Source organism: Sus scrofa, chromosome 14 (assembly GCF_054392235.1).
Source record: "Sus scrofa isolate SSC_HxYL_T2T_F1_AM1 chromosome 14, Sscrofa_HxYL_maternal_Yorkshire_Landrace_v2.0, whole genome shotgun sequence".
Taxonomy (NCBI): domain Eukaryota; kingdom Metazoa; phylum Chordata; class Mammalia; order Artiodactyla; family Suidae; genus Sus; species Sus scrofa.
Window position 1 is genome coordinate 21,071,909 of NC_139396.1, and position 23,105 is coordinate 21,095,013.

Below are 23,105 nucleotides of genomic sequence, written 5' to 3' on the forward strand. Positions count from 1 at the left end.
CAACTCAGGGGCAACATCAGCTTTCCCGCGTGCATACAGCGCCAAACCTGACCTCCAGCGCCCTCTAGACGACTCCTCCCCTACGCCCGGGGGGTGGCGAGGTGACTCTCCTCGCCTCCCACAGACTTCAGCCTCGCATCCGGGACTGAACGGTGCGCCTGCGCACAGGCGGCAGCTCCACAGGCAGTCCCCGCCCATCCCCTGGCCTCACCAAACACCGCGATACCCTCCCTCAGGTTCACAGCCCCAACCGCTCTGCCGACCTGGAACCTTCTAAGCTCAGGAGCACGCGCCTTGCGGCCCTTAACATCCAGACTCCGCCCTCTCCTGGCCACGCCCTCTTCCGTCAGGGAGTTCACCGCCCTCACGCCACGCCAATCATCCACATCTTTCCTCGGCCAACTTCGCAACAGGCTTCTGATTGGCTAATCTTGGGGGCTAATGCAGCGAAGGGGCGGTGACGATAGGCTGGAAACACGTTCCGGCCTTACAGAGAGAGCGTAGGTGATTGGTCGACACCGTTGTCCAATCAGTGGTGGGCTGTCGGATTCAAACCGGGCTCGTTCGGCTTGCGGTCGGTTGGTCTCAGTAGAGTCGTTGCTTTGGTCCGTCTTGGTCGTGTTGCTCTTTGCGCTCGCTCTTCGCATCCCGTCGCTTCGGTTCAGCGCAGGCTACCCGCCCTCTTGCAGGATGGCCCATAAACAGATCTACTACTCCGACAAATACTTTGATGAGCACTACGAGTACCGGTAAGCCGGCCGGCCGGGCTCCCTCAGCCGCGGCCCTGAGTGGGCCTGAGTTGGAACCAGGGGCCAGGGCCGGGAGTCGGGGTCGAACCTCATCCAGCTGGGGTCTGGGTCCAGGCCGGGGCCGGAGAGAAGTTGGAGCCGCGGCCGTGTCAGGGCCCGGCCGTCCTGGCGGGAGCGCGAGGCTCCCCTCGCTTGGCGGCCCGGCCCAGCCGGCTTCCGCCCTTTGTTCCAGTCTGTGAGGAGGACAAGGCTCGGGCGGGGAAGGGGCCTCTTCTGGTGCTGTGTCAGGCCTTAAAGGGAAGGGGCCGAGGGCCGAAGCGGACCCGCAGTGGCCAAAATCTAGCCCGTTTCCTGTAGCAGCGTAGCGATTCTTAAGAACTTTTCCTCCAAGTTGGCTTCCTGCAAATCCCGTCTCAGTCGGAGCGGGCGCCGGGCTGTCGGAAGAGTAGTTGTAGTTTGATAACATCGTCAGAGCAACTTTTTTATTTTTATTTTTTTGCATTTGAAGTTAACGGCACTAAAAATGTTGCTGGGGGGAGGGGAAGTCCCCGAAAAATGAACTTCCCTTGGGGTTTGAAATGTGTATTGAGTTTGGCGACTTTGGTGGCCGCTGGTGCCGATTAACCCTCATGGGTCATTAAAAGAGCTTCCTTTGGAGACTAAATTGAGAACTCTAGTGGACTTGGGGCATTTTTTTCCGGCTAGTGTATACCTGCCAAGTAGTTTTTGGCTTTGAGGGATACTTGACTTTTGCATCATGAAGTGAGGCTCTAGAGAGTAGAGTGTAGTTTAGTTGCTAAATTAATCTGTTAAATAGACAAATTGGACGGTGTTAGGGAGGAAAGTTCTTAGCCTTAAACTGGGGCGTGGCTTCAAAGACCAGCCCCACCCAGTTCCCCTGGGCGGTGTCCAGGACGTGGCGTTCTAGAAAACTACCAACGGGTAGGAGGGGCCAAGCAGTGACCTGGTTTTACGTCTGCTCTCCTTTTAGATTACGTTTCCCAGAATGCTGTTTGAGTCAGAAAGGATTTAACAGTGGGTGGTCTCTTTTTCTCCCCTTAGTACCTTAGAAATCTATATTCTCTGGAGAAAAACTTGAGGATTTCTCTGGGCAGCTCACAGATTAGTAATACCTTCATTGTTTCACATTCCTAGTTGGAAAAGTCTTTTTTTTTTTTTTTTTTTTTTACTATAGATGATAAATTTGAAGTATATTGTCTTTTTATGTGGTAACAACGAACTGTACTGTTCTAGTCCTGTAAAATGTTGGCATAATGTTCTTGGCAATATGACAATATGCCATATTGGCCATATGTTGGCGTGATGTCAGACAAGAGTCTCTCTGGGACTGTCCTGTAATGGGCGGAATGTAAACTATAATCTTTCCAAAATCTGGAAAAATATTAATTGTGAAACGTCTCACTCCTAGTAGTACTTTTTAGAACTTTGCCTGCAGTAATCCCATTTCTAGTTTCAGGATTCTAACATAATCATCAATGAGCACTAAGTAAACTAGACTGTGCTATCAAAAAGTTAACCTAATTTACTAAGTGGTTTGTGTGGAGTAATGAGTAAAAGAAAATCCTGTGGTATCTGAAATGATACATTTAATCCATTGTTAATTAGTGTTAGTCTTTATTGACCAAGCCACTTGCCTTTATCTAACGAGACAGTAACTGATCTCCAGAGATACTTTAGACTGATGATGAGTCACTGAGGTGTGATACTAGGGTAGTTTTTATATAAGGTGGTTCAGCATGCAGTATGAATTTCAAAAGCTGGTATTTGTTTTATATTAGTATTTTTCCCATCCACAACTGTCTGCCCTCATGATTGTATCTTGCAGTGTTGTCTTAGTAGCTACTTTGTTTATACCTAACAGCCTTTACTTTCCCTCACCCTCTGTGACAAGCCCTTGGTGCTGAAATAAATGTTGGATTTTGAAAAATTTCCCTTACATGTAGTTAGAAATATATAGTTAAACCATGCAGAAAAAAATATATATATAGGTAGAATTCTCATCTGAGTTTGAAGCTGCTTAAAGATTTTTCCCTTATTATCAAATCTTGATGAAGGTGAACCTGTTTCCATGGTTTATAGAGAAGGTAAGGTAGGGGTTGTGACTTCTATCTAAACATACATGTTGTAGGGCATACATAATAGGAGTACAAAAGCTAGTTAGTATTTTACTTTCTCTTGAGACTAATCAACAATTACGTAGAAGAAATAAAGTAACAGGCTATTTGCAGAGCCTTAACAGCAAATGTTAAAGCAGTATTTCAGGAGTGAATGCGGTAACTGTTAAGTATTACCAATTATGGTATTAAGCATAATTTGACTTGGTGGCCTTACGGCCATCAAGCAACATAATACAATTGTTTTAAGGCTTGATTATGTTCCACAAATTATAGCAAATTGGTGCTTAACCAACCAGTCACAGGATAGAAATTAAGTTGATGACAGTGCTTATTACGGGTTATGGGTTCAGTTCTTGTATGCCAGAAAATGTGACGAGATTGCACCTTTCTCACCCCTAGCCAACAAATTCACATGTAGATATCCACATTGGTCAAAAAATTGGTGGTGATGGCTAACTCTCTATAAAATTACTGTTGCTACTGGAAGCAATAAAAATGAGACTGGGAATTTTGATTTTTTTTTTTTAAAGATCCTTATGGGGGGTACATACTTGTTTTTAAGACTTTCAGAGCTACAGTTGTACCTATTCTTGATGATTAGACATTGAATATCATATGCCTTAGGATTACAGATTAAAAGTTTTGGATAGGCCAGTAACTTATTGGAAAACCAAAGGTCCATGTTTGAGGTAGCAGGTACATGTATATGTGCAATTAGCGTTCAGTTTTTTTGCTTTTAATTTTGAACAAAGTATAAAGCAACTTTTGAAGTTTATACAAGGTCTACTACAAATCTATAATGCTGAGTAACAGGGAAAGGTAACTGTCACAAGTTAAAGATTTTTTTCCCTCTTTCGTAAAAGGCTACCTGGGTCTGCTGATAGCTTCTACAATCAGGGGCCATTTGCTATTTATAATCACTTCTGTAATCTTAGTTGGCTTCTTTAGCTCCCTGATTACGTCATATTTTTCTCATAACCAAGAGGAAGGAGAAAAAAAGGATTGGGCCTGTTTTCCTTTTGAGTATGCTTTCCATAATTTGCGTATTTTGTGCTTATATCCTGTTGGGTCCAGGAATTAATCACTTGTGACCAGAGGTAGCTTGCAGGGGAGGCTAGTATGTTTTGGATGGCTATGTGTCCCACTTTGGGGTTGGCTTTTTTTTTTGAGGTTGTTCTTGAAGAAGATTGAGACAACTGGCAAACAGTCTCTATTAGGGGAAAAAGTTAATCATAATAAAACTCCTTCTACTTTTGGACTGCATATTCTTTTTTGGTACATGGGAAGTGTCTGGGCCAGGGATTTAATTGAACCGCAGCAGCGTGCCAGACCAGGGATGGAACTCTTGCCTCCGGAAGCGACTTGAGCTGCTGCAATAGTCGAATCCTTCATCCACTGTGCCATAGTAGGAACTCCTTGGACTCATGTTCTTACCTATAATTTGAGCACAGACCATCAAAAATCAGAATGACAGGTAGGAGTTCACGTTGTGGCTCAGAGGAAACAAATCTGACTAGCATCCTTGAAGACACAGGTTCGATCCCTGGCCTCACTCAGTGGGTTAAGGATTCAGCATTGCTGTGGCTGTGGTGTAGGCTGGTGGCTACAGTTCCAATTTGACCCCTAGCCTGGGAACCTCCATGTGCCTCGGGTGCAGCCCTAAAAAGTCACCCCACCCTCCAAAAAAATGAAAGGTAGTCCTTAAGATTGGCAATGGTAATGTAATAGGGTTGGTTTAAAGAATTCTGCTCTAAGGACAAAAAAACTCAAATTTTAAGTATCTTGAAGATGCATTTGTGAAGTAATCATTATTGTAGGAAAGGCATATTTACATACAGCACTAATATTTGGCTATATTTTTTAACAGGCATGTCATGTTACCCAGAGAACTTTCCAAACAAGTACCCAAAACCCATCTGATGTCTGAAGAGGAGTGGAGGAGACTTGGTGTCCAACAGAGTCTAGGCTGGGTTCATTACATGATTCATGAGCCAGGTAAGTTTTGCTATTTAGGGAAGTATTAATTGAATTAAAATAGTAATGGTTGTTAAATTTTTTAGTAATAGTGACATTCAGTGATATCGAAAAGTAACTCTGAAAGGCTCGACTATTTTTGAATGACTGGTATATAAAATACCACGAGTGAAAATAATGCATTATTCTACCTGCAAAAATAATGTATGAAGTAAAAAAAATAGTGAACTCAAGTGTGCTACTATGTTCACTGCTTGTTTCTTGAGTGCTTATGCTATTATGTGGTATTTACCAGGGTTTTCCAGATACTAAACTAGACTAATCGGAGTTCTTGTCATGGCACAGTGGAAATGAATCTGACTAGGAACCATGAGGTTATGGGTTCGATCCATGGGCTTGCTCAGTGGATTAAGGATCCAGAGTTGCGGTGAGCTGTGGTGTAGGTCAAAGACACTGCTCAGATCTGGCATTGCTGTGGCTGTAGCATAGGCCAGCAGCAACAGCTCCAATTAGACCCTAGCCTGGGAACCTCCATATGATCGTACTAAGCAACTAAGGACCTTTACTGTAGACTCCTGGTTAGTTCCCCACCTACTGAAATAGAAACTACTCCTGGGACCTGCATTTTTTCAATGAATTCTTTTCCCCACAAGAGGGAACCCTTTACTTTTCACTGGAATTGAGATTCTAAAGATAGAAACCATTCTCCTTGACTCTCAGGTAACTTAGTTTCCATCCCTTTTTTCATATACCTCAATAAGTAACATTGACTATATTTTACTTTATTTTGGTTCCGTTGAGAATTCTTTGAATTTTTGTTGAATGAATCAAAATTCACCGTATTCACAAATGATATAAAACATTTTCTTTCCACAGAACCACACATTCTTCTCTTTAGACGACCTCTTCCAAAAGATCAACAAAAATGAAGAACATCTGGGGATCGTCAGTTAAATCTTTGTCAAATTTAATGTATATGTGTATATAAGGTAGTATTCAGTGAATACTTGAAAAATGTACAAATTGTTCATCCATACCTGTGCATGAGCTGTATTCTTCACAGCAACAGAGCTCAGTTAAATGCAACTACAAGTAGGTTACTGTAAGGTGTTTAAAATTTCTTCTAGTCAGTTTTTTCTTAATATAAGTGCCTGTTTGACTTTACCTGTTGCTTTTGTTAAATAAAGTTTGTATGTTGCATTTATCATGGTTTGAAGTTATTGAGGTTTGTTTTCTCATTTAATTTGTGACTATTGAGGATGTTTGATTTCATTCAGTTTTATATTTTTGGTCCTGAAGAAATAAATTCACTTTAGAAAAGTAAAAAGTTAAGTGTCTTTAAACCCATTAGCTTAGTGTGGGTTTAAATTTACCAAGGAACTAAGAATCATGGATATATTTAATAGAGCCAAAGTAGATTTTATAGCTCTGTTGTTAATCTAGTTCCTGGAGAACTGGCTAGAATCTTCAATTGAACAAAAGCCCAATTTAATATTTTCAGGCTGCTTCCACTTATCTAAGAAATGCCGCACCTAGTAATCTTGGAAGAAACCACTTAATCCCATTTCTCCAAGTGCCAAGTGGGGACAAAGTTTCATAAAATATCACAGCATTTGAAAACTTGGAAAGCACTCTTCTGTGCCATGTGTGTTTTGTGTCTGTTAAATTGCTTTTAGCTGCTAGGGATATTTTAGAGTTAATGCAAACACAAGCTTTTATGGTCATCTCTGCAGCATATGGAGCTCCCAGGCCAGGGATCAGATATAAGCCACAACTAGCCAGATCCTTAACCCACTGGGCGAGGTGGGGAGGGTCAGACCCTCATCCTCATGGATACTAGTTGAGTTCTTAACCTGCTGGGCCACAAAGGGAACTCGGAGAAGCCTTTTTGTCAGTAAGTGTAAGAAAGAACTAGTGTGGTAGTCCTCTGTGTGCCCCTCTCTCTAGAAAGGGTTGCCTTTACAGGTAGGACAATAAATACAGAAGGGTGGTGATGGACAGGAGCATAGAACTTAATCCCATCCCCAGGGTCCAGTCAGAAGTATGGGGTTAGGCCAACAGAAAGATGTCAGAACTGGTAAATAGTAAACTATTGTACTCAGCATGTTGGGAGGGAGGGGCGACACCTCCCCCTCAATCTCCAGCACGGCTTACTGTCAGACCTAGGCCTCTCCCCACTCTGGAGGTTTGGGTGTGTCCAAGTATGTATAATTGACCTGTGGGACTCTGCACACAAGGACACCAGGAGAACTGGAGCTTTTTGCATTTACTGTTTGAAATACCTGGTAGTTACTCAACAGAGGAAAATCTGCAGTTAGCCTCCAGTTTAGGATTTTCAACATAATTAACACCTATTGATCAAACAGCCTGCACTTTTCTTCCCCAAACAAGACTCTTGGTTCTGCGCTGCCCCTGCCTCCCCTCCTTCCCCCCAAGTCTCCAGGGCACTGCCATCATTTTCCCATCCTAACGCCTCCAATCCTGTGGATTGCCGTTTTCCATCTTCCATTCCCAGCACATTTTCTTCCTACTGGTCAGAAGCCATTTGTGGAACCAAGTAGTTTTGAAATTCTCTGGTTACTACCAAACTGCCTTAGATTCCTTAAAGTCTAAAATGCCGTCTTGCTGGCTTTCTCCCTTAGCAGGAATACAGAGTATGCAGGTCCTTTAGGTTCCAAACCTCCCCACAGACCCGTGCCCGCCACCCTGTGCACCAGGCCTGGCAGACCGCATTCCGGGGGGGGTCCTCCGCGGCCTTTTCGGAGAGAAAATCGTGTAACTCCACACTCAACACGAACGCTGCAGCGCCGCCTCAGACGTACACCCCACCGACCATTTCGCGCAAGCTCAGAGCTGCCGCCGCCGTGAGCACTTCCGGCCGGAAGCAGGGCGGGGCCGAGGCGCGTTTTTGTGGCGCATTTCCTGGCGTCAGCTCCGAAGGCGGAAAAGCGGAGAGAGCGACGGGCTTCGCCCCGGCCAGCCTGCCCTCCTTCTAACCGCCCGCCATGGCGTCGGAGGGGCCGCGGGAGCCCGCGGGCGAGGTGAGGCTGGCGACTCAGAGGGCCCCGGAGTGTTGTCCGGGAGCGGGAGGGGTAGGAAGAAGACGCGCGGACCAGAGGCTGGTTGGACTGGGGGTGTCGGGGCAGGCGGCCGGGGTCCCCTGCCCCCAGGTCTTTCCACACGGCCTGCGATTAAACAGGATGAGGAAGGACGCGGTCAACCGAGGTTGCCGACGGGCTGCGCGACCAGTCCGGCTCACCACATGAGGGCTGGAACAGCTTGTTTAAAGTAGCTGGTTGAGACGTTTTTGAAGCGGAAGTCTCTGCTCGACTTGCTCAGGGTAACCTCTAGAAAGGAGTCCTGGCACTCACATAAATCGACTTTCGAACTATTTAAGAACCGTGATTATAAACTGTTAGTGAAAGTAAATCTCTCAATACAGATCTAAAAACTGAAAGAAAAAAACAGCAAGTTTTTATATTCAAATTCCAAAGGCTTCTGGCGATTAAAAAGGTTTTCCAGCAAAGATTGCTTTTGCGTTACAACAAAAGTGTTTTGCAGAGGGAAAAGTGGTTCTCAGAGGGAAAAGCAGCTGTTTTAAGTTCTTTGAGAAATCTAATGGAAATAAAGCTTCCGCAATGTGTTTTGAGTGTTTCGGTTAAGTTCCACGTCCTCGGATATCCCTAACTCAGCTAAGAGAAGTAAACTGCGTGAAAACTAAGGGAAACGGTGTCAGTTTCGGTTTTAACTATATAGTCTGGGTTGGATTTTACTCCCACTTTCGTTAGTTCTTTATTTTTCATTTTTAACATTTGGTAGCCTGCTTTTTTTTCTATTGAAAAAGCTTTTGGGGAGAAATTGTTAGCGAACAAATTATTGTCTTTGCTGTGTAGAAGTATTTGGCACTGGGATTAACATTTTTGGGGCTTCTACAAGGGAGGGTCTCTCTTGATTTTGCGTTGTTTTGTTTTGACTTGGTTGATCTCAGAAGGTATGTAGCCACCACCCCCCTTTTTCCCTCAGGGCATCAAGTTGTCAGCAGATGTCAAACCGTTTGTCCCCAAATTTGCTGGACTCAGTGTGGCATGGTCAGAATCTTCAGAAACACGGGTTTTCCCCAGCTGTGCAGCCACGACTTACTATCCATGTGTCCAGGAACTAGCAGTGCCTGAGTATGTATTCTTTCAAACATCTTATCTTACCTTATTGCTTGGCTTTAATGGTGATTAGAAATATGCTGATTTGAAGTATGCTGCAGCTAACACATTAAAGTTGTCAGAATAACTATAGAAGATACTCCTCAGCCAAGAGGGATCTGAGCTTAACTGTGTCCTACACCAAAACCCGAAGCCTCACCTCTCCTTTTTTTCAAACTCATTTCATTATTTTGGGCAAAGGAAGTGTGGACATGGCGTTTCATTTATTAGTTGGAAATGCAGTTACAGTTTGAAACTATATCATGCATCTGATAGGAAATGAAATGGCAGGAATGAGCAGGTGAGAGGAAATGGGGCAAAGAAAAGGCCAAATTAAACTCATGGGTTTTAGGCCTTAACATTGAAAAATCTTGCTCAGGTGTAGGGGGGCCTATCAACCATGGCTGCCTCTTTGTGAGGATGATTCTTTTTTTTTTTTTTTTTTTGTCTTTTTGCCATTTCTTGAGCCTCTCCCACGGCATATGAAGGTTCCCAGGCTAGGGGTCTAATCAAAGCTGTAGCCGCTGGCCTACACCAGAGCCACAGCAACACTGGATCTGAGCCATGTCTGCAACCTACACCCCAGCTCATGGCAACACCGGATCGTTAACCCACTGAGCAAAGGGCAGGGACCGAACCCGCAACCTCATGGTTCCTAGTCGGATCCGTTAACCACTGCGCCACGACGGGAACTCCTGTGTGGATGATTCTTTTGGAAATTGAGGGGGTTAGCTTTTAGCTGTTGTGCTTTATATGTGTCCTGTGGAGATGGATTCTACAATTTGGCTAAAAATTCTTCTAGATTTTAGTTGAAAGAAGGCTTCTATTGTCTTTGAAGTGATTTTTTTTTTCCTTTCCAGGATTTATTCATTGGTATTTACAAAATGATTTCCATTATTAGCTGAATTTAGAGAATTGATTATTAAACCTTTCACATAATTTTGTAGTTAACTTGTAGATTTAATTTTAAAGGATATCTTATGCTTATATGAAAATCCTTGTCTTTATTAACCTCTCTTAGGGGTCAGATTTGTTTCCTTTTTCCCCAGTAACTGCATGATATGATTGAAAATAGTTTTATTGTCCCTTTTAGAGCCACACCCACAGCACATGGAAATTCCCAGGCTAGGGGTTAAATTGGAACTGTAGCTGCCAGCCTATACCACAGTCACAGCAACTCAGGATCTGAGCCATGTTGGCAACCTGCATACCCCACAGCTTATGACAACACTAAATCCTTAACCCACTGAGCAAGGCCAGGGATCAAACCTGCATCCTCATGAATACTAGTCAGATTCATTATCCCTGAGCCATGACAGGAACCCCCCCAAATTATATTTTTTTTTTTGACAAAAATTGAAGCCCTGCCTACATGTGCAGAAGGTTTTTGGTAGGAATATCAAATTTTCCATTGTAATTTCATCCTTGGTAAAGAAGAGATTGTCATGGGTCTCATTTGAGTCATTTCCTGCCAAGGGTGGCTCACATGATAAAATACGAGATATTTCTCAGTCTGATAAGGTTCTAAGCCATCTGCTGGGTGAAATTCTAGTGACCCAAAATAAAACATTCATATAGCTAAAGCAGCATTCTGGCAGTAACATGAATTGAGACTAATCAGATGCTCAAGGATGCTCAGTGCTGAATTTAAACATCATGTTTCTTAACTTCATCTCTTTATAGCTTTGATTTTTTTTTTTAGTGTAATTATGGAAAAGATTGGCTTACTGTATTCCTGCCTGGCAAGAAAACAATTCAGGACAAAGGTGGCATGAAACTAAAGGGCAAGATTAGAAAGGACAAGAGCCTTTAAAGTGAGGACGAAATGGTGACACTTTACACAGTGGACAAGTGATTAGTCAAAAACTTTTTTTAAATTATAGTTGATTTACAAAGTTTTGTCAATTTCTGCTGTACAGCACTATCTAGTCAATTCTAATATAAGTTAAGAATTGAATTGTAGTCAGATTTCCTTTAAATGCAGTTATCTCACTGCCTTGAAAAAAGGAGTAGACCTAGGGAGTTCCTGTTGTGGCTCAGCGATAACAAACCCAACTAGGATCCATGAGGATGTGGGTTCTGTTTCTTGCCTCGCTCAGTGAATTAAGGATCCAGCGTTGCCATGAGCTGTCATGTGGGTCTTATACGCATCTCGAACCCCGTGCTGCTGTAGCCATGGCGTGGACCATCAGTTATAGCTCCAGTCTGACCCCTAGCCTGGGAACCTTCACATGCCACAGGTGTGGGCCTTAGAAGCAAAAAAATTAAAAAAGAAAGAAAGAAAAAAAGGAGTAGACTTTAATAGAAAAGAACAGCTTCTCTTTCCCTCTTGTTCCCCTGTAGCAACTTAATTCTGTATGACCTTACAGGAGGAGAGTGACCTTTTACAGAATATCTACCTCTAGTACTTCTAAGAGTGCACTCCAGGGGGCTTCATTTATTCATTTGAAGTTAATTATTGAAGGGTTTCTATATGGAAAGCACTAGTTGCTATGCTCCTATTTTTGCCAGTCTTATATAGACTTAAACTTGTGGAGATGGAAGAAAATACACTACCAGTCTTCTCCAGGTTTACATTATAGACAAGTATCAGTAGAAGTATTCTGGTTTATAGAATTGGTCATTTTTGGGAAGTACTGAGTATTTGTGTAATGAACAAAGAAAATTCTCTGTTCCCAGTGAAGTCCCCAGACAATGACTTTGTTAATTGTCATAGTACATGCTTTTTGACAAATCCTGTGCAGCAAACACATCCGTGAGGATACAGGTGTTTGGTTTGGAAATTACTGTATAAGTTCATTTTTTTCATGTTTGGTACAATCCATGGCATCGACAGGGAGGTATAGTGTTATCTTTACACAGGAGAAACTGAAGCTAGAAATGCTTGTCCAGGGCTCCTCGGACAGGTAGCACCAGGACCACAGTTAGTATTCAGTTCTTCTGACACGAGTTCAGTTTTATTTCCCAAAGCTATCATGGCTGTCGGTAAAGTTGAGCTGTTTCAGTATCTTGCCGTATGCTGTGAAAATCACAGTGCCAGTGGATGCTTTTAAGTTAAACCTCTCGTCTGTGAGAATCGGCGATTCTCCACAGAGTGTGGCTCTCATGTCAAGTGGGTGGGTGGACGAGTGGCTGGATTTCTGAAAGGTCCTGGCCTGGTCACAGGGCACTGGATGCAAGTATATGTTTGGGAGACAGTAGAGGAGTAAGTCCCCTTGTTAGGTGGGAAGCTGTTAGTCCGTTAGCCGATGTGGTACAGATGAAAAGTTTTAAGTTTGCTGGCTGGGAAATAGGGAGCTTTGGGGGTGGTGGGCTGTGTTTTGAGTGGGGTCATGATAATCACTTCTGGACTGGTTCCACTTTATTTTTTAATTTTTTTGCTTTTTAGGGCCACACACATGGCATATGGAGGTTCCCAGGCTAGGGGTCAAATTGGAGCTACATCTGCCAGCCACAGCCACAGCCACACAGGCTCTGAGCTGCGTCTGTGACCTACGCCACAGCCACAGCAACGCGGGATCCGAGCCGCGTCTGCAACCTACGCCACAGCTCACGGCCACGCCGGATAGTTAACCCACTGAGCAAGGCCAGGGATCGAAGCCACAACCTCATGGTTCCTGGTCGGAGTTTCTTCCGCTGCGCCATGACGGCAACTCCTGGACTGGTTCAACTTAAAGGGAGAGGGGCTTGAGGGCTCTAATTGGGTTCCAGGCATTGGAAATAGAGAAGAAAATACATGGAGACCTGCTGCAACAAAAAAGGGTTCAGTGGTTGTCCACAAGGGTTTTGTTGGGAAAGATGCTGTAGCAGTTTACAGTTGAATACGTGGAAAAGTTTGGGATCATTGATGAGAATATAAGTTGGCAATAGGGCTGGCTTGGGGACCAGATGTTATATTTAGATTTACATGTGTCAGAGGTGGGAAAAGTGAATCATTACGTGGAAATGACCTGAAAGTTAGAGATGGAGGCCTGCAAGTAGAGAAAGTGCTGGAATTCAGGTATATATGTGAAGTCCTGAGCAGAATGATGAGACCTTCAAACATAGAGTATCTGACAGAAGGGGCCATGCCTTGGAGGAGCCTTTGGAAGATGGGTGAGAGCAAGGAGTGGGCAGAGGTTGCTAAGTCCAGGCTAGTGAAGTTTTTCAGGTGATGTGTTAAAAGGACCAGACCAGTAGGCACCATGTAGTAGAGGCTGCGGATCTTGGCAGGAAAGAGGTCCTGGGAGACTTGGGGATTGTTGGTAGTGATGGTAAGGGGGAGTGGAGCGGAGAGGTTAGCAGGGGAGTTAGCTTTAGGAGATCAGCCGCTAATATCAAAGGGAGGGCGCAGGATGAGATGGCGGGGCATAAAGGAAGTGTATTATTGTGGCTAAGGGTCATCTGGGTGGTTCGTGGCAACTGGAATTTTAAGGACGAGCCATTTGAAGCCCTGGTAGTTGCTGTAGTTGTCTCTGAGGTTTTATGTTGTCTCTTGTTCTCTGCATGTAATTGTATTTGCCTTGGATGGAAAGGAAAAATAACAACTTTCCAGAGGAAAAAGGCCCAGTGAGGGGATAGAAACTCAAGTGACTGGTCCAAAGTGGGAAACCAAACCAAGGTCTCCTGATTCACGGGTGAAAATTTTCTACATGACGACAGAAAAATTGTTCCTTTCCACCTCCCCTTCCTTCTGCACCTAAACTCCACTGGATTGTTCATATGTCTATTTTTTGGATGTGGGATGGTCTTTTTTTTTTTTTTTAATGGCCGCACCTGTGGCACATGGAAGTTCCTGGGCCAGGGATTGAAGCTGAGCCTCAGCTGTGACCTACACCACAGCTGAGGCCTATGCCACAGTATTGTGCCAGGCTGGGGATTGATCCATGCCTCTAGTGACCCAAGCCGCTGCAGTTGGTGTGACCAGAAACTCCAGGATAATCTTTTTAAGAGTTTTTTTAAATTATTGTTGTATCTGCCCATCTTCTCTTGTGAAGAATAGGTTCTTCACCTTCATCTGCTCCTCATTAGATTTTCTGAGCATCAAACAAGATAAAACAGATTCACATCTAGGGTTAGCATCTGGAGAGTGGGATGAAGCTTTGAATCTTTCTCTTTGCAGCACTAGGCCAGGTGTTCTGTGGGACAGAAAAAGGTCAGTAAAAGAGGGTTTGTTGGGATTTTAATTAGGAATAAATATTTCATTATTAGAATCAATTGTTTATAAGTAAACCATCTTATAAGATCTAAACTTATAAAATATCATGAATAGACAGTGATACCAGGCAGTCCGGTTTAATTCAGTGCTGCAGTGAACATTCTCATGTGTTGTAGGTCTTGCCATTAGATAATGACTCCTTTTCTTTAGTGCATGCAGGCTCTTACTTGCAGCCAAGTTGAAACAGACCTCTAAGTGCTGCCTGCCTGTATCTCCTGATAGTCGAACATTTGAAAGATTGTACGTGATATCTCATCATTAGCTTTGGATCTTCCTGCCTTTCATTGGACCAGTGTACTTTGGGATTTCATTGATTTGCTACAAGAAAATTTGAAGCTCTGGAAAAATCACAGAAACATCTGCTGGTGCTTGTTTGTGGAAATGAAAAGAATGTGATTTGTGTTAACTCAGCTGCTTAGCATTTTGTCATTGTATCAGCTTTCATTGCAAAATGGTTGGAACCTCTGGCCTTGTACCAAATTTGCTAAAAAGTCAATGTTTATATTTTGGTTTAGCCTAGCAGCTTGCGACAGTTGAGGCAATAGCAGCATTCACAGATGGACCATCTTGTGCATAGTGTCCCCTTTGCAACTCCGGCCCTGCAAGTGAGCAAAGCACAGGATGTGGCAGTGAGCTTGGAACAGGGAAGGGGCTGGGCAGGCTGTCTGTGGGTGTCCAGAGATCTTGGGAGGCAGGCCCTGTGAATGGCTGGGGTAGAGGTTGAATGGGCAGTGGGGGCTTTATAAAAGCCCCCTTTAGAGAGAGACTAGTCTGGTTGGCTCTTTTGGCCAGGGTTGCTGAGAGAGGCTTTTTCAAATATTCAACAGCATGAGAGTGAAAAGCTGCTGGGGCTTCTTTGGGCTTTTCTCTAATGTCCCTTATTATAATAGAGTCCTGTCTTGGAGGTTCCACCGAAGTGATGAAAAAAATAGAACTAAGTTCTCAGCTTTCTTTGCAGGTTAAGAAAGAAGTGCTCAGAGGTCTTACTTGGTTTGTTTTGTTTTGGTTTTTTGTTGTTGTTGTTGGGCTGCACCTGTGGCATATGGAGGTTCCGAAGCTGGGGGTTGAATTGGAGCTTTAGTTGCGGGCCTACAAGCACAGCCACAGCAACACCAGATCTGAGCCATGTCTGTGATCTACAGCGCAGCTAATGGCAATGCCGGATCCTTAACCCACTGAGCCAGGCCAGGGATCAAACCTTTGTCCTCACAGATACTAGTTAGATTTGTTTCCGCTGAGCCATGGTGGAACTCCAGTTGGGTTTTAATTAGAGGTATTTCAGTGCTGGAATGAATGACCTCAAAAATAATAAAAAACTTATATTTGTTTATTACAAAATATTAAGCTCTTTGGTTTTTGGTATGAAATCTACAACTGAAATTTACCCTTTTTATTTAGACAGAAACTCTATACTGAAGGAATGGCTTTTGGAGCTTCAACTTTTCCACCTCAGTATTTATCTTCTGAGATCACTCTTCATCCATACGCCTATCCTCCTTACACCCTGGAGTCCTCACAAAATGTATGCCCTGCGCCTGGCTCCCAGTATGATTACAACCAACCCACTTGTTTTGGAGGTTTTCAAACAGTGAAGCCACGAAATGAGCACATAGTGAAGCCACGAAACGAGCACATGTACCCTCTCCCACAAGACATGAAAGCTCTGTTTAAGGTCTATAAATGTTTTGGGTTTTGTTGGTCACTTTAGCATTTAAAACATTAAGAACTGGTCAGTTCTTACATGTTATTTAAGTGCTACTTATCTTTTTGAGCTATTGGAAATTTGATTTGATCAAACCTTTTTTAAAAAAAAAATCATTGATTTGTGAGTACTTATGAATTTGCAAATTTTACCTTTTTTACAATGATTGTTTTTCTAAATTTATGTTACTTTTTAATCTTCCCTGCAGAAGAAAACCTATGATGAGCAAAGGTTTGACAGTAAGAAGACTGATGGACCTATATCATCTGATTTAAAATCAGTTAAAGGTTCACATCCTATGTCCATTCATGCCGAGAGTAGTTTGAAATCAGGTAAAAAAGAACATACCCTGTAGTGTTGTCTACCCTGTCTGCCCCCAGCAATGTTGGCTGTTCTTTGAACTATTTTCATGGGCTTGTTAATCATGAAAAACTTAGACCCTCAGACCTTCTGTGGGGTCCTAGAGTTCTTTCCTCCCAAGGGGAGCTTCTTCGTATGGGCTCTTTGATGTGCTCCCTAACATGTTATTACATTGTTTTATGCAGGAATTTCCTATCAAGTCACATAGCAAGGAGGTGACCAGTCACCTGCCTCAAGACAGGTGTTAAATGAAAGCGAATTATAGGAGTTCCCATCTAGCTTAGCAGGTTGCAAACCTGACTAGTATCCATGAGGATTCGGGTTTGATCCCTGGCTTCATTCAGCGGGTTAAGGCTCCGGCATTGCTGTGTGCTGTGGTGTAGGTCACAGAGTGGCTCAGACCCCGTATTGTTGCTGTGGCTGTGGGGTAGGCCGGCAGCTGCAGCCTCTGATTTGACCCCTAGCCTGGGAACTTCCATATGCTGCAGGTTCAGACCTAAAAAAAAAAAAGATTATAGTCACATCTGTGCTGTATTTGATCGTGTTCATTCCTGAAATAGCTTCTTTGGTATTCTGTTAGGATACTTTTTAATAGGTAGGAGAGTTTGGTTTAAATCCCAACCTAAACGTACCAAACCTGGCCTCAGGACAGTTATTCAGAGGACATGTCTGCTCTGACCTTGAAAATCACCATTCCAGTTTGGAGCTGAAAGTTTTTGATTCTATGTGATGTCTTGTTTTTTTTTCCTGTAGATTATTTACTGTTGTATTTTGATCATAGCTATCACCTGTTTATATAATGACTTAAAACCTTTGTAATAGTGTACTTACTGGTAATGGCTGTCATTTCAGTCACATGAATAATTTTTTGTTACTTGAGTATACATATTTTACTTGAGTATGTATATGTTATGTTACTTGAGTATACATATTTTTTTGGTCTTGAATTCACTCATAAGTCACCTAGTACATAGTAATGTGAAAGGAGATTTGAACAGTTAATTGTAATAACTCTAGCCTTATAATGAAATATTTTTAAGAATTCCCTTCGTGGTGCAGAGGAAACAATCTAACTAGGAACCATGAGGTTTCAGGTTCAATCCCTGGCCTCGCTCAGTGGGTTAAGGATCCGATGTTGTCACGAGCTATGGTATAGGTCACAGACTCAGCTCGGATCCTGTGTTGCTGTCGCTGTGGTGTAGGCTGGCAGCTGTAGCTCTGATCTGACCCCTAGCCTGGGAACCTCCATATGCCCTGTTGCGGCCCTAAAAAGCAAAATAAATAAATAATGCAGGAGCTTAAGGGCATTGCAACCTATAGCATCATTCATTTGCATTTAAAGGAGAAAGATGGGAAAGAGGTTAAAATTTTAGGTGCTTCCCTCCAGTTTGTTCCAGCAAACTAAAATATGGAAAATTTATTATTTAAAAGAAATTTGTGGAATTCTCTGGTGGCTCAGTGGGCTAAAGATCCAGTGTTGTCACTGGGTTTGATCCCTGGCCCGGGAACTTCCACATCCCATGGGTGAGGCCAAAAAAAGGCAGAGTGGGCGGCAGGGGGTTGACTTGTTATAGTCCCCTTAACCTCACAGATCTCTAAAGTGTGTATTAATAATCAAAATGCCAGCTGCACAGTCAAGTTAACTATTTCATCAACTTGAGAATTATTCCTAAAATTTGCAATGTGTTTTGGTTTTTCTGCTTGGTGGCCCCCATGGTCATTTATGGTTTCCGATGTTAGGCAGAAGGTTACACTGTTTACACTACCAAAAATTTGGCTGTTTGGACAGTAACGTGTTGTGTCAATAGCAATAGACTTTCTACTCTGAAGTTTAAGTGAGTACAGGTCGTCAAACAACATCTAAATTTTTACCCCTACTTTTAATTCTGTAAATACAGATGGTTATTATAAACGAACAGAGAGAAAATCCAGAATCATTGAAAAAAGTGGATCTGCCTCCAAACCTGAGTTTGAATTTACCAGGTTGGATTTTCCTGAACTGCAGGGTCCAGAGAGCAGGGAGATACCAGAGATACAAAAGCAGCCCAAGTGGGGGCCTTTACGCTCTGCCTCTACTGATGTTTCGCTTCTGAGAGAAGCGGGGAAACCTGCCGTGGCGTTACCAGAGGTGAGTGCAGGCTCCTCCTCTCTTCCTTTCTCCTTAGTGATGGACATCGATGCAAGGACATCACTCCAAACAATGCACATCACCTCTTGGTGTGGGGTGGGGGGCCTCTTGGCACACCTAGATGACCTTCTCTGTTTGAACTGTTTCCAGTCATGCCATAACACCTAGAGTGGCTGTTCTTTTGAAAGAATCGCTTAGCAGGTGTGTTCATGTCTAGTGGCTAGAAAGCATTGCACTGCTTCAGGAAGGGAAGATTCTAGCATGAGTTCAGCTGCTTTCCACAGCCCATTGTGAAAATGTTGTTTCTGCCATTGCATTCTGATAGCACTTTTTCTAATACAGAGAAGGAAAGTTTGTTTTAAAAAATCAAATAGTAATGTTAAAACTGATAGTGTAACTTCCGATTTTCTCAGTTTTATTAAAATACAACTTCTGATTTTTATAATCTGCACCTCTGTCTTATTAATGATAACGGAAAATGTCATTGCAGTAAGTGTGTTCAGTTAGCTGCTTAATAATTTTTGTATTTTTATTTTTATTTGCTTTTTAGGGCCGAACCTATGGCATATGGAAGTTCCCAGGCTAGGGGGTCTAATCAAAGCTACAGCTGCCAGCCTATGCCACAGCCACAGCAACTTGGGATCTGAGCTACATCTGCCCTCTACACCACAGCTCATGGCAATGCCAGATCCGTAACTCACTGACTGAGGCCAGGGATCAAACCTGCATCCTCATGGAAACTAGTTGGATTTGTAACCTACTGAGCCACAATAGGAACTTGTGCTTAATTTTTTTTTAAATTTTTTTTAATTTATTTTTTTTTGGTCTTTTTAGGGCCGCACTAGCACCCCTATGGAGGTTCCAAGACTAGGGGTCGAATTGGAACTACAGCCACCGGCCTATACCATAGCCACAGCAACGCCAGATCTGAGCTGCATCAGTGACACCATAGCCATAGCAATGCCAGATCCTTAACTCACTGAGCAAGGCCAGGGATCGAACCCTGTCCTCACGGATACTAGTCAGGTTCATTAACCACTGAGCCACGATGGGAACTCCTCCTGCTAGTAATTTTTAATTGTGATGAACTGAACATTTAAGTTTTTTAAACATTTTTTTATTATAGTTGCTTTGCAGTGTTCTGTCAGTTTATACTGAACATTTGATCTCAAAGTTTTTGTCAGCATATTGAAGCATTTTCCCCTCAAACAAATTGATTTTGAGACTTTCAGGAAAAAAAATGTTAATGGATAAGTAAAATGGCTTGCGACAAATTGGGGTACATCCCAGTATGGAGGCAAAGAGAAAGAAAAACAGCAAAGAAAACAGCTCACCAGTTCACTTACCTCTTGAACGGAGAAAGGATTTTCAATTCCTGTCCTAGGACTTCTCTTGGGTTCCTGGAGATTAAGGCTGAAGGCTCGGTGGTAGTAGCTTATGATGTGCAGAAGATCATTCCCCACATGTTATCCTTTAGACCAAGTTGGACCTTGGTATTTTCCTTTTATACAGCTGTGACAAGTAAGGCTGACTGACCCATGTGGAGAACCCCATTTTCATTTGGTAGTTGTGTGACTGCCTTCTGGGCCCTGGCTGAATGTATGTAGTAGCTGAGTAGTCCAGGGGCTCCATGCCTTTGTCATGGGCAGTTAGGGGTAATTCCAAGCCCATGGGCATTATACAGAAGTGGGACAAGTGCAGTGGGTCCAGGGTGGGCGGGAGCATGACTGACACTTTATGTCATGGTCCTGTTACATGTGAGTACTGCATATTTGGACAAGAAGTAAGCACATTGTACTATGTAGCGGGGGGGGGGGTATGTACTCTGCCTTATTAGATAGCCACACTCTTTTTTTTTTTTTTTTTTTTTGTCTTTTTGTCTTTTTGCCATTTCTTGGGCCGCTCTCATGGCATATGGAGGTTCCCAGGCTAGGGGTCTAATCGGAGCTGTAGCCACTGGCCTACTCCAGAACCACAACAACACGGGATCCGAGCCATATCTGCGACCTACACCACAGCTCATGGCAACACCGGATCCTTGACCCATTGAGCGAGGTCAGGAATCAAACCCGAAACCTCTTGGTTCCTAGTCGGATTCGTTAACCACTGCACCACAACGGGAACTCCATCACTCTTGAGTTACATGTGAAGGTTTTTTTTTCCTTTCTCTTGGAAGCTTTCTTTTTTTTTTTTTTGTCTTTTCTAGGGCCACACCCGTGGCATATGGAGGTTCCCAGGTTAGGGCTGTAATTGGAGCTATAGCCGCCAGCCTATGCCAGAGCCACAGCAACTTGGGATCCGAGCCGTGTCTTCGACCTACGCCATACCTCACAGCAGTGCCGGATCTTTGACCTGCTGAGCGAGGCCAGGGGTCGAACCCAAAACCACATGTTCCTCATTGGATGTGTTTTTGCTGTGTCACTATGGGAACTCCTAGTCTTTTTCAATTTATTTTTTATTTATTTTTATTTTGTCTTTTTGCCATTTCTTGGGCCGTTCCCGCAGCATAGGGAGGTTCCCAGGCTAGGGGTCGAATCAGAGCTGTAGCTGCCAGCCTACGCCAGAGCCACAGCAACGCGGGATCCGAGCCGTGTCTGCGACCTGCACCACAGCTCACAGCAATGCTGGATCGTTAACCTACTGAGCAAGGGCAGGGACCGAACCCGCAACCTCATGGTTCCTAGTCGGATTCGTTAACCACTGCGCCACGACGGGAACTCCTCCTGATCTTTTTTTAAATGGTACATTGTGGGACTTGTGGGGCATGCTTCTCAATTTGGGATACATACATAGGGGCTTGTGTTTGAATATTTTAAAACATTTGTGGTTTTTCTTTTTCCACGTCATCAAATAGTTTTTGAAATGTAACTGTTGCATTGAATCTTTGGTATTGATAATATACTTAACTGTTCTTGAATAGGCAAGCCATTTCTAATGTTTCATTGGCATTAGTGAACATAAAAGCTACATTTACTCAAAGAACAGGCTGTGTTTTAATAATTTATTTTATTTTTCTCCCTTGATGGGTTTATTTGGATTTATTTTTTTCTCAGTTAACGTATTTATGGTACCTACTCTGTTGATCTGGAACCCCATAGAGAATACAGCAGCCTGTAGGATGGGACCAGAAGAGAATTTGTGTCTCAATGTGCAGTCACTTCCACAGAGCCATGCTAGTGCCACGTGACCTCCTCTAGGACAGCCTAGAAGGGTGGTATCTTTCTCTTTGCCAAAGTCCCCACCTCCCCATGCCTTTGGAGTTTCCAGAAATGCTTTTCTGAAAATAAAAATTCACTTCCCAGATGGCCCTTGTTTTGTATCCATTTGGTGGTAGCATAATGAAATTACTGAAATCCTGTTCAAAGGTGGGGCCCCTAGGTCCTGCAGCAGATTGAAGCAAATAGCACCAGGCCTCTGGGAGGGGGCGGGTGCTCCAGCACTACCTCTGGTGAAATCTGTATGGTGTACATCTGTTAGGCAGTAATATGGAATTTGCCAGCTAGCGAGTGACACCTGTCCTAACAGGAAGCCACACTTGCTCCCTGGAGAGAAGTGGTGGTTCCTAGTCTGGGGAAGCGCTGGGGCAGGAGGGCCGAGGGCGATGTAGGTACTCCAGGCCCTTAGTGAGTTCAGTGGTCGGGCCAGGAATCAGCAGATGCCACGCAGGATTTTGCTTTGTTTTGGTTTGTAATGAAATGGTGGCTTTCTGGCCTAGTTACGGAATGTGTTCTTTCTGTTGTCTGGAAACAGCTTGCAGGCTGCCAGGCTTCCGCTATCCAGGGAGAGAAGCAGCACAAGGTGTATTCAGCAATCATTGGTTTTAGTTGCTGGACAATCACGTATTTCTTTTCTTTTTTTTTTTTTTTTTGTCTTTTTGCTGTTTCTTGGGCTGCTCCTGTGGCATATAGAGGTTCCCAGGCTAGGAGTCAAATCGGAGCTGTAGCCTCCGGCCTACGCCAGAGCTACAGCAACGTGGGATCCAAGCTGCGTCTGCAAACTACACCACAGCTCACGGCAACGCCAGATCCTTGACCCACTGAGCAAGGGCAGGGATCGAACCTGCAACCTCACGGTTCCTAGTCGGATTCGTTAACCACTGCGCCACGACGGGAACTTCACAATCACTTTTTTATTATTGGGCCTAGCTATAATGAAATGGTAAAATGGGTAAATTTATGAAGCATGTGAACTTAAGGTTTTCTGTTTTTTGTTTTGGTCTTTTAGGGCCACATCCACTGCATATGAAAGCTACCAGGCTAGGGGTCATATTGGAGCTGTTGAGGATTTATTTTAAGTCCATTCATTTTTTGGAGTCCATTCATTTTTTGGGAACCTCCATATGCCACAGGAGAGTGCCCTTAGAAATAAAAGGCAAAAAGGCAAAAAAAAAAAAAAAAAAATTAAATCCATTCATTTTAAATTTATTAATCTCTTTTCACCTTGGGTGCTGCTGATCTCTTTGAGGTCCCTCTTAACATACTCACCTGTCCCCCACTATCATTTGGTGCCTCTCGTTCTGTGCATGCGGCAGCTTTCTGTCTATCAAAGGGTGTACACATGAAAAGGCGTAGATTTTTTTTTTTTTTTTTTGATGTTTTCAGCGAATTTTTTTTGAGCTCTCCTTGAGGCATGGTGAACAGCAGTGTTCATGTTCACAGGGG

General features: G+C 43.5%; 2 protein-coding genes and 2 long non-coding RNA genes across 54 annotated transcripts in view; 3 read left to right on the forward strand and 1 right to left on the reverse strand.

The window, feature by feature from the left end:
* Window positions 1-590: 590 nt before the first annotated feature.
* Window positions 591-6,065, forward strand: CKS2 (CDC28 protein kinase regulatory subunit 2). Its single transcript, XM_003132790.5, has 3 exons — window positions 591-749; window positions 4,755-4,882; window positions 5,738-6,065. Exons 1-3 carry the CDS (start codon window positions 691-693, stop codon window positions 5,788-5,790), a joined length of 240 nt encoding a protein of 79 aa, XP_003132838.1. The 5' UTR covers window positions 591-690; the 3' UTR covers window positions 5,791-6,065.
* LOC102165122 (uncharacterized) lies at window positions 4,139-7,719 on the reverse strand. Of its 2 annotated transcripts, none has more exons than XR_002338944.2 (2): window positions 7,590-7,719; window positions 4,139-4,321 (listed from the first exon to the last, which is right to left on the reverse strand). It is a non-coding gene; the product is annotated as an uncharacterized LOC102165122 (long non-coding RNA). The 2 variants fall into 2 exon arrangements; XR_307311.4 differs by having other exon boundaries at window positions 7,576-7,719.
* A 57-nt stretch (window positions 7,720-7,776) lies between these two features.
* SECISBP2 (SECIS binding protein 2) overlaps window positions 7,777-23,105 on the forward strand; it is a 43,963-nt gene continuing 28,634 nt past the window's right edge. For 17 of the 50 annotated variants that reach the window (XR_002338942.2, XR_014826372.1, XR_014826373.1 and 14 more), the window contains exons 1-5: window positions 7,777-7,902; window positions 8,885-9,033; window positions 15,653-15,926; window positions 16,165-16,288; window positions 18,215-18,444. Coding sequence is in view for 18 of the 50 variants with exons in the window: in XM_021074248.2 (XP_020929907.2) it covers window positions 7,867-7,902; window positions 8,885-9,033; window positions 15,653-15,926; window positions 16,165-16,288; window positions 18,215-18,444 (813 nt within the window). In the remaining 32 variants the exon portion in view is untranslated. The remainder of the gene's footprint in view (window positions 7,903-8,884; window positions 9,034-15,652; window positions 15,927-16,164; window positions 16,289-18,214; window positions 18,445-23,105) is intronic. The other 33 variants (XR_014826377.1, XM_005670390.4, XM_021074252.2 and 30 more) reach the window with 5 other exon arrangements.
* LOC146396398 (uncharacterized) lies at window positions 19,488-22,325 on the forward strand. The gene is made up of 2 exons (XR_014826384.1): window positions 19,488-20,589; window positions 20,882-22,325. It is a non-coding gene; the product is annotated as an uncharacterized LOC146396398 (long non-coding RNA).